We start from the raw sequence: 10,996 nt of genomic DNA on the forward strand, positions 1-10,996 counted from the left end.
GGGTGGTTTATAAAGGAGACCAAGTGAAGAGTCCTATCTGGAATAAAAACTCTCTGAGCTGTTTACTGTGGGAAACATGATCCTGTACCTGGATCCAGCAGGTTCCCAGCTAACTTCTCTTTAGCTTTACTTCATTCTGATTTAACTTCCTGAATTTTTTGTGTATGATCACATCTTTAATTTGTGACGCTCTGATAAAGGATCCAACCTGCTGAACTTGTGTTTGATGTGCTGAAGGAGAAATTAAACTAACATTAAAAACGGCAACAAGAATCATCTAGTGACTCATTATATGAAAACTTTGTCAGTCTGGTAGAAGTGGATATCGAGGTGTAACTTAAAGGAAACGTCTCGTCGTTGTCGGCCATGTTTTAACTTAAAGGTCTGTGTGTTCCTCTGAGGAGACAGAGGTCCAGACCAGGAGCTTCATGAAGTCTCCAAACCACCGGACAAACGGAGACGTGACGAGACGTTGTGTTAGTTTGTGAAGAGTTAGTTCACAGCTGTCAGACTGGCTTCATGCAGAGGTGAAGATGAGTCAGGAACAGGAATGACTTGAAGATCATGAACTCTAAAGGGTTTCCTAACAAACGGACCATCGCAGAAATGCATCCTGGTCTTTATCCGGTCTGGAGGTTTTGGTGATGTTGGATGTAGTTTTTGGTTCATTGAACTGACTCTCTGGTTTGGACTGAACCTGTTTTCTTCTTCTCCTCCAGCAGCCGTCATGTCCGTCGGTAAAGCCGGAGCGTCTCTGCGGAGCCTCGCTCTGACTCCGGACCGGATCCCTCACTTCCTGATCCCGTCCTCCGGCCGCAGGAGTCCGCTGCTCTTCCGCTCTCCGCGCGATCGCCGGGACTCGCCGGACCGCACCAGGCTGCTGTCCGACGACTCTGCGGGAGGTTCCTCCGGCGCGAGCCCCGAGAACCGGCAGGACCCCGAGAACCGGCGGAGTCCGGTTCCCTCTCGGTTCCTCCGCCTGCCGACGCCGGTTCCCGTCATGAGGCTCGGGCGTCACCGCGGCGGCACGGCGGGTCTGGAGGACGCGGACACGGACCTGACGACGCGCGCGGCGATGTCCCTGCCGCACGTGGGGAAGGTCACCACGCCGTACGGCTTCCGCGCCGTGCTGGCGGCGAGTCCGTGCACCCGCCGCCGCGAGTCGCTGTTCCACCGCAACAAGCCGGTAACGGTGAAAGTCACGGACGGCGACTCTACCTACCGGTCGGACCCGGCCGAGCCCGGCGGTCCCGCGGAGGCCCCGCCCCCCGGTGCGGAGCGGGTCTGCCTCGGTCCCGTTAAAGCCCTCGGCCTGCAGGTGGCGAAGGAGCTGAAGAAGCCGCTGAACGCTCTGAAGGCTCTGAGTCCGGCCGGGAGGCGCGGGCCTCGAGTCTGACCTGGGAGGTTCCACACCGGTGTTACGAGTCCGCCGGCGTCCGGTTCCGTCTCAAAGAGGAACCGAACCAAACCAAGAAACATGCTGCTGAACTGACCATCTGCTATTGGCTGATCTTTGGTACCGGGTGATGATGTCACCTTCTATAAAATACAACAAGTGGTGACATCACCTGGTACCAAAGATCAGCCAATAGCAGACGACGGTCTCAGCAGCATGTTTTTTACCTTATGTCAGGCTTCACACAGGTTTGGGTTCAGTCCACATACTCCAGAACTGGATTTTAAAACTTTATTAGTCTGTAATATTCTGACGGATGCTCGACAGCTGATCTCATCGGCGTCTCAACAGTCGGATGCTTCAGAGGGAAACTCTGGGATGAACTGTCAATTTTAACTTATTTTAATAAAATAAATGTCTGAAGTGATCTTTGCTTGTTTCTTCAACTTGACTGCTAATTACAGTACCTGCCTGTTGTAGTGGATTCAGAGCAGGGTTCCACACCTGGACAGGAAAGTCACTTTCAAGGTGTTTGAATTCAAGGACTCCTTCTGTGGTGAAACATGACATTGATCAGAACTGGACATGTTTAACCTGCAGATCACATCAGGGTTTTCCTCAGGATGGAAGACTTGAGGCAGACTGAGGACGTTAAAATCAAGCTGTCAAAGCCAGAAGTTCATTATCAAGAACTTCCAAGGCCTTATTTTACTCTTGATCCACACTTGTGCACTCGGTTCTTTAACTCCTACGTGACCTCCAGTGAAAATTCATTGACAATTTAAAAAGTTAGCTAAAGCATCACTGAGTCAATCAAACTGACTCAATACATCTGTCCTGAAACATAAAATACAGACTCACTCGACACAGGATTGTTCCTAATTCAGTGCCACCGGCTGACAAAGATCCTCTCTGCTTAAAGAGGAACTGAACCCCAAACCCAACTCTTTGAAGCCTGACACTTAATGGTGAAGTAGGGTACTGAACTGGCCTTCTGCTATTGGCTGGTCTTTGTGCCAGGTGACGTCACCACATGTTGTACTCTATGGAAGGTGACATCACCTGGCTCAAAGAGTAGCCAATAGCAGATGGCCAGTTCAGTACCTACTTTTCACCATTAGGTGTCAGGCTTCACCACAGATTTGGGGTTTAGTTCCTCTTCAAGGCGATGTTGCTCTGGTTCCCCGTTCACTTTAAAGGAAAACACTTTGTCTATTTAGTTAAAACTAAATGGAAAGGAACCAGCTAGACAAATCTGAGCAGGAACAGCAGGGCCTTCTGGGTATTAAAGGTCCCAAATTATAAGAATTAAACTTTCCCTCTATTTCTATCCATTTGATTAAAGCTGTTTAATGAAGACTTTGTTAAAATGTGTTTTTATTTGAGTGTTTAAATATAAAGTTGTTCCATTTTCAAACCTCCATCCTTTTCTCCAGTCAGTTTCAGTCGAACTCCAGGAAACGCATCACAGCTGGACTCGCTCCTGATTGGCTCTCCTCACTAAACGATGAGTAAAATCCATCCAATCAGGGTCCAGTTTGCAGCATCTGAACTGAAAGCCTCCACTCAGCAGGTTTAACTCATTTTGAATCAGAGGAGCCGCTGCTGTCGGCCAATCAGGAGCCAGTATTGTGACGACTCAGTCTTCACATTCATTCAGTTTAACTTTGAACTAAATGACATTTATCTGCAGAACATCATGAGGAACTTTACTCTGATCCTGAGGAGAGGAGACCTGAACCAAATCATGAAATTAATCATATGAACCTTTAGGAGCTCAGTAAAGAAATTTGACACCAAATTCAAACCACTAAACTTATTTCTGAACCTGGAAAAGTGAATTAATAAAATCATTGTAGAAGAAAACAGGAAAATCCAGGGGACTTGTCTTTTTTTTTTTTTAGCCCTTTTTTATTAATATCATAATCATTTCACATAGTTATGATCCTTTTTTATGAAAATAGGTCAGTAGAAAGAAATTTCCATTAAAAAGTTCAGCAACTCTTCTCTTTTTTCACTCTCCATCCGTTCAGTCTCTTCTCTGCACTCATCCATTTGTCCGTCGACATCCAAACATCCATCGAGAGCTTAAAATCATCCAATGAGAACGTCCCAGATCTCACATGTGGCCAATGGGAAAAGGGGTGGAGGGGTGGGGGGGGGGGGTTGAGGAGGAACGACCAACGGTTGGCGGTTTTGCGCGGCGGGAGGCCGTGAATCTGAACATTAAAACCCTGTCAGAAAACACCGAGACGAGTCAGAGGAAGCCGATCCGGTTTGGGTCACAATTTACTTTAGACTATTTTTTGGATTGATGACGTTTTGTTCTCTTGTCTTCTGGAAATGTGTTTATTTTGGTTTTTAATCGATCAGAGCGACACTGTCTAACCTTTAAAAAAAAAACAGACATTTCCAAAACCTGCTGGTTATCGTTTCCCAAAACTCCTCCGGACCTTGAAAAGACGACGGTGAAACACCGCGGTTCCTCCAGATCGGTCCGGTCTGAACACCAGAAAGGCCGAAGCGCTCGTTTGAACTTTAGAGTCGAACTTTCTCAGCGTTCAAAGTTTCCCCTCCGTGACTTTTGTTCGTCTCTTTCTGTACAAACCGGCACCGTTAAGATTTCCAGAATCACAAACAGAAATAGTGGTTAGAATCACATTTCTCCTCTTTCTGTTGGAGCTGAAACCCGCCGGCCGCTCTGGTGTCACAGAGAGGAAAAGTTTTACTTCAGAGTTTCGGATCCAGAGGAAACAAACTCAGTTCAGCAGTGGGAGGCTGAGATTCTCCTCATCCAATCAGATTCTCACGTTTCGGCTCTGATCAGATGTTTGAATCGTGTGTTGAGTGTTTTCTGACAGAAAAATACCAATTATCCTTCCATATCAGTAACGGATTGTTTTTTTGTTTTTTTTATATGTATAATTCATCAAACATTGACAGTTCAGGACACACAGGGCTTCAGCTGCGTCTCAGAGCTAAGGTCATACAGGAAGTGGCTGGTAAAAACAGGAAGTCTGGTCCAGAACCCCTGAAGAAGAACAAAAAAAGAAAAAAAAACAAAACAGGAAAACTCTCCTGTTTGACCACCTTCATCTTCATCATATCATCATCATCACATCATGTTCCCTGTGTTAAAACGCTCGTCTCTTGACTCCTCCTCCTCCTCCAAGTGCAGCGTGGGTAGCAGACACACAGGGGGCGACAGAGTGACCCCCCCACACCCTGTTACCTCGTCTCCATGGAAACATCATCAGATTCATCATCTACATGTCTGTCTTTCAGTCTGTCGCCAAATTGATTAACAAACCCCGCCCCCCCCGTCTCTTCCTCCCGCCCCCGACAACCAATCCACACGGAGCAACTCCACACGCCAGCCAATGAGCATCGAGAAGAGGAAGGAGAGGGAGGAGGAAGAGGAAGTGGGAGTATTTCCGCGGCTCCGGCCAATAGCGTGTCAGAGTCCGTTTCAAGAGCCCCGCCCCTCCCTCTGCGTCTCAGAGGCGAGTCTCTTTGGAAGGGGGAGGGGCTTCCTCCGGCGGTCGGGAGCAGTGGATTGGCCGGTGGTCCTGTAAGTCAGGCTGGTCTCTATGGCAGCTGGCGTGTGATTGGTCGGTCGGCCGGTCAGTCGCTGTCGGAGCCGACGGCTGACGAGCCTTTCCTCTTCCTCTTTGGAGCTTTGGGCTTGGAGTCCTCCTCCTCCTGACACACACACACACACACACACACACACAATGAAATTTAATTATACACTTCAGCATCAGTGGTTATTAATAGTGAAAGCTAACATTGTGATATTCCATTATAGACCATCAAAGAACTAAACCAGAATCTGTGGTGAAGCCTGACGCCTAATGGTGAAAACTAGGGTACTGAACTGGCCATCTGCTATTGGCTGGTCTTTGTGCCAGGTGACGTCACCTTCTATACAGTACAAGAGGTGGTGACATCACCTGGCACAAAGACCAGCCAATAGCAGATGGCCAGTTCAGTACCTAGTTTTCACCATTAGGCGTCAGGCTTCACCACAGGTTCGGGTTCAGTTCCTCTTTAAAGAAAAGCAAAAACAAAACAGCAGCTGTTTTTCTCAGTCTGGTTTCAAAACTGGATCATGAATCTGAGAGCGGTGACTCTGAAAACAAATTGTTAGGGGCCGTCTCTCTGCTGGCTCCGCCCCCCTCTCAGGGGCGGGGCTGCTTTGTTATGGGAGTGCGGAGAAACGCTAATGTTAGCATATTAGCCAGTTAGCTAGTGAACTCTGCTTATTTCCAAAAGCTGAGGCTGCAGAGAGGAGAGAAACTGTGGGAAATATAATATATAATAATAATATAACAGTCACACGGCGTCTCGGCCAGCTAACTAACAGATGAACCAGGTTGCTAGCTGACTGACAGGTGGAGGATGTTCCCACACTGCAGAGGCTGAAACTAACGAGCTGAGCAAAGTAGATCTCACACTCATCTGCATCCGGAAGGTGACGATTTAGAAACCGCTCAACGATCTGCTCCAATCAGAATGCACTCAACCTATGAGCGTTAAGCTTTACTGGCTGCCAGACATGTCACTCTAACGAGGGTAGGCAGCGTCATTAAGTTGCTAAGCAACCACAGTTTACCTGATGTACTACAACATGGTGGATGTAGCTAAATGTTAAGCTGTGTTGCAATCGCTTCCTCATCAACTTTTCAAAGTGAATCAGCTTAACGTTCGACCTGCTGACTCGACACCAGCTGAGCGACTCGTTAGCGCTGTGCAGCCGCTGCTCTCTGTCTCCATCATGTTGTTTTCCATCATCATGAACCAGTGAGAAGACTTATCTCGACCCCGTCACTAAAAAAAACACTTTGTCTGTGGACGTTCCTGTATGTGTCGATGTGCCGTGTGGGAAGAACAGTTCACCCAACATGGAAACTGTCTTTATCTCCTGATGTCTGCAGCATCATCCAAGTGTTCTGTAGCTGAACGGCTGCATGCAAAGTCCAAAAAGCTCATAATTAACTCACCGACACTTCCTTGTTAATAAAAACCTTGCTTTCCAACACACGGTGACATCACGAGCGGCACTGGAGCGGGTTAGAGCGCTAACGTTTTAAATGACCTGTGTGCTCCGTGTTCAGGTTAATGTACGGCCGCTCCGCTCCACATGTTCTCTGCCTTCTCTTTTTATCAGTTTCTAGTTCTACCTGCCAACTGTCACCAAGCTAAGTTAGCTAGCTAACCGTTTCTCTCCTCTCCTGCCTCCGTTGGCCACACACTTTTTTTTTTTTTTAATTGGCCACACCCTGATGTATTGACCTTATTCACACGGCGGCCATTTTGAACACTCGGTGTGGGAAGCTCTACCTGCAGAGCGAGTCCAGCTCTGTGCTGCTGTTGTGAACCAAGACACATCATACAAACATTTCTCATTTCTCAGATTCACACTGAAAAACATATTAGAAACAAATGGATCTCAGGAATCCAGAGGAATATCGGTTCACATTTTGATTATCGCTACCAGAGGCTAGCCTAGGTAGCTAGCTAGTTGCTTACTAATTAGTAAGCTAGCTCACTAACTTCCCCGCTAAAGTCAAACAGTTGTTGTGCTAATTTTCCAACTGTTGGGTCTATCTGAAGTCTCTGGTGTGTTGAAGTAATATTCGTTTTATATAAACATGCCAATCTTCCAGGTAGAGTTTCCCACAACGAGTGGATGAGGTGCTCAGGGTAGTGCAAGGCATGATGGGAAACAGTCTGCTATAGTCCAGGGAAGTGACCCATTTGTAAAGTTCCCTGTTATTCCCCGACTTCCCCAGAGAATTGATTTAATTGCCTGACTTTCCCTGTTTGGAATACACCTGTCGAAATTCCAGGACCGAAGGGAAACACTTCATCCTGAATCTGAGATACGAAACACTCACATCTTCTTCTCTTCCCACCATCGGTACGCCTGTCTCTCTCTCCAGCTGTCTCTCTCTCTCCAGCTGCCTCTCTGTCTCCATCCATCTGTGTCTGTCCCTCTCCATCTGTTTCTCTCTCTCTCTCCAGTAGTCCGTCTCTCTCTCTCTCCAGGTGTCTCTCTCTCTCCAGTAGTCCGTCTCTCTCTCTCCAGCTGTCTCTTTCTCTCCAGGTATCTGTCTCTCTCTCTCTCCAGCTGTCTGTCTCTCTCTCTCTCCAGTTGTCTGTCTCTCTCTCTAGCTGTCTTTCTCTCTCCAGCTGTCTGTCTCGTTGTCTCTCCGGCTGTCTCTCTCTCTCCGGCAGTCTCTCTCTCTCCGGCAGTCTCTCTCTCTCCGGCTGTGTCTCTCTCTCCGGCTGTGTCTCTCTCTCCGGCTGTGTCTCTCTCTCCGGCTGTCTCTCTCTCTCCGGCTGTCTCTCTCTCCATCTGTCTGTCTCTCTCTCTTGCCTGTCATTCACTCAAACAGTTAACTAGTATTTCTAAGCAATTAACTGACTAAATATATGTAACTCAACAAGATAGTATCTGTCATCAATACTATCCATACAGGTAACTACTAAATATATTTAACTCAACACTCAACTAGCTACATAAATAATAAATAAACTCAACATGTTATTAGCAGTCACAGACTCTATACAGGTAACTAACTGAAAGTAAAGTTAACTGTAAAATGGTGTAGCTGTTGTTCTTTACTTCTATCATTTTAGTATTTGCTTCATTCCTGCTCTAATTTACCTTCTCTCTTTCTCTTCTCACCGTCATCCATCTCTCCAGTTTCCAGAGGAGAATTTGTGCAGAGGAGAGCTGCTCAACATGATAGTGACTGTCATCAACTCTGCACAGGTAACTACACTTAACGAATACTTCCAACTCTGCATGATATTAGCTGTCATTGACTCTGCACAGGTAACTAGACTTAAGGACAGTTCCGGTGTGATTGGAGTTTCTGCTCATTTCCTGCGTTCCTTCATCGTTTTACATCACCGTATATATTTTTCCAGCTTTGTTTTTTTTTTTCAAAGTAAAAATTTTTAGTCCCACGAGTCACTCCCAAGTGCACGCAAGATGTATTCTCCAAATCTTAGATCTGGACCAACCAGTGACTATCAGGAACAGGATGGTTGACTCCAGCTGAAGAGACAGTGGAGCTACAGATCGAGCTATGGAGACATACCATGGGGGGGGGGGGGGTATGATCACTCAGCAAAGTACACCGACATGGCATAGGAAGCACCATTATGAGTACAGAATGTGTTTGCGGCAAGGTGTGCAAGAACCTGCGTGGCCTGAGGATCCACCAGGCCAGGATGAGTTGGTCCAAGCATCACGGTGCTCAGGAAGCGCAGGTGGAGCCAGGCCCGGAGCCTCCAAGTGGTGCAAGCCCCAACCCCACGCAGAGCATCAGTTAAACAAGGCGAGGGAGGAGGAGAGAGGAGCTCTAGCAGAGCTACACAGCATCCTCAGAGCATCCCCCCGCAAGAAGCCGATGCCCTTGAGGAGGGACATCGAAGATGGAGAAAGGAGAGGGCCAGGAAGCGGATTGCCTTTCTAGCAAATCCTTTCAGATTTACGAAACAGCTGCTAGGGCAGAAGCGCAGTCGTCACCTCACCTGGCCGAGGCCGAGGCTACTCCACCGCTACTCCTCCTGAAGGTGATCTGGAGGAGGGGCAGGGTCGCTCATCAATGGAGGCGGAAGAGGCGTGGATTCCGAAGGAGAAGTCCAAGAATATTTATCAGTTCTGGACCATTTCTCTGCTCAGTGTTGAAGGGAAGAGATTCTTCAGCACTGTCGCCAGGTGGCTGACGGACTTTCTCCTGAGGAACTCGTACATCGACACCTCGGTCCAGAAAGGAGGGATCCCAAAGGTGCCAGGGGGCCTGGAGCACACCGGTGTGGTCACCCAGCTGGTCAGGGAAGCCTGGGAGAACAGGGGAGACCTGGTCGTGCTGTGGTTGGACCTTGCAAATGCCTGTGGCTCCATGCCCCACAAGCAGGTTGAAGTTGCTCTGGATCGGCAAATTCAGAGACCTCATACAGGACTACTATAACAGCAACCCTGAGTCTGTGCATACGGGTCTCCTCTGGGTACACAACATCAGAATGGCACAGGCTCAAAGAAGGGGTCATCACTGGATGCACCATTTTAGTGATCCTTTTCACCCTGGCCATGAACATGCTGGTAAAGTCTGCTGAGGTGGAGCGCAGAGGCCCCAAGACCAAGTCGGGCGGAGGAGCAAGCCAGCAGGATGGTTGGCATGCAGCAAGGAGCTTGGAAAAGATGGGAGCACGCAGTGGAGCGGAGGGTCACATGGCTGGAGAGCCATGCCTATCCTATTAAATTCATGATCCAGGCTGTCTACAATGTCCTAACAAGCCCGTCCAACCTGTTCTGCTGGGGGAAGGTCAAGTCACCATCCTGCCCTCTGTGCTCTTGAGCACATCCTCAGCTGCTGCTCGATGGCCCTGAGCAAGAGGCGCTACCGCTGGTGCCATGACCAAGTCCTGAAGGCCATAGTGGACAGTCTGCAGTGGGATCGGCCACTGCTAGTGCCTCTGCCCAGCCAAGTCATCTCATCAAGTCATGCCGTCTTTCAGTCGCTGTCATTTCCAGTGCTAAAAAGAGCTCAGAATACCCGTTTTGGGTCGTAAGCGCTGAAAGTGTAACTTTTCCATAGGAAATAATGAAAAAACAGCACCAGCGTTTTTTTCACAGGTCTTTGGTGGACACGGGGCCTTAGTTCCCATTGTGCTGCTGTCAGAAACCTCCAAGCAGGTCATCCTTTTGGAACTGAACGTCCCTTGGGAAGACCGCATCGAGGAGGCCAACGAGAGGAAGGGGAAAAGTATGCCGAGCTACTGGAGCAGTGCTGCAGCAACGGGTGGAAAGCGAGATGCGAGCCCGCTGAAGTGCGGGGGGTTTGCTGGGCAGGCCCTCTGCAGGGCCTATAGCCTCCTGGGGCTGACAGGGGCCAGCAGGTGGAGGGCCACCAAATTAAGAGACGGAGGCAGATGAAAGTGCCTCTAGGTGGCTGTGGATGAAGAGGAGTGATCCGTGGGTGAAGAAGTAGTGTCACTTGGACAGAAGCCAAGGCTTGATCACCCTCAGCTGGGTCGCCTGGGCGAGGGCGTCTGATGTTGAAAGACCCGAAACACCCGATGACTCAGGGTGACATCACTGATGATGTGTCCAAGTGCAGTAAAGAAGAGGGCAGCAATTTAAAGCTGTAATTGTGCAAAATCTAGCTTTAATTTCCATTTCATTTTACAGACTACAGCTGGCAGAAGCGTCTTGCTTTGGTTTGTCTGATGACTTCGCTGGGTTGATTGACAGGAGGCGGGTCCTAACGCGACCACAGAGAACGTTAGCTGCTGGTTGAAAGATTTATTTTGGAGAGGAAAATGCGAAAATCAGAGTCTATCATGCGCATATTAATATGACCCGCCCCCCACCCCCCAGCGTGCATTTTGTATGACGTTTGGAAATAAATTAGAGTGAATGAGCCGGAGATGTTTGACAAAACTGATTTAAAAATAATTTAAAGATATCTTTGATTTAGTCTGAATTTACATTGAAGGGATGGAAAATGTAAAAAATAAAAATGAACAAAAACTTAAATCAGGCTGGAATTGTCCTTTCACTAACCACTAAATATATCTAAC

The 10,996-nt window shown here is 48.2% G+C and overlaps 1 protein-coding gene across 1 annotated transcript in view; it reads right to left on the reverse strand.

The window, feature by feature from the left end:
* Positions 1–3,305: 3,305 nt before the first annotated feature.
* ints3 (integrator complex subunit 3) overlaps positions 3,306–10,996 on the reverse strand; it is a 28,761-nt gene continuing 21,070 nt past the window's right edge. Inside the window, 1 exon segment of the mRNA XM_078290282.1 lies at positions 3,306–5,098. Within this exon segment, the coding sequence (XP_078146408.1) occupies positions 5,021–5,098 (78 nt within the window). The 3' untranslated portion in view covers positions 3,306–5,020.

The sequence above is a fragment of the Centroberyx gerrardi genome, chromosome 19 (genome assembly GCF_048128805.1).
Source record: "Centroberyx gerrardi isolate f3 chromosome 19, fCenGer3.hap1.cur.20231027, whole genome shotgun sequence".
Lineage (NCBI taxonomy): Eukaryota > Metazoa > Chordata > Actinopteri > Beryciformes > Berycidae > Centroberyx > Centroberyx gerrardi.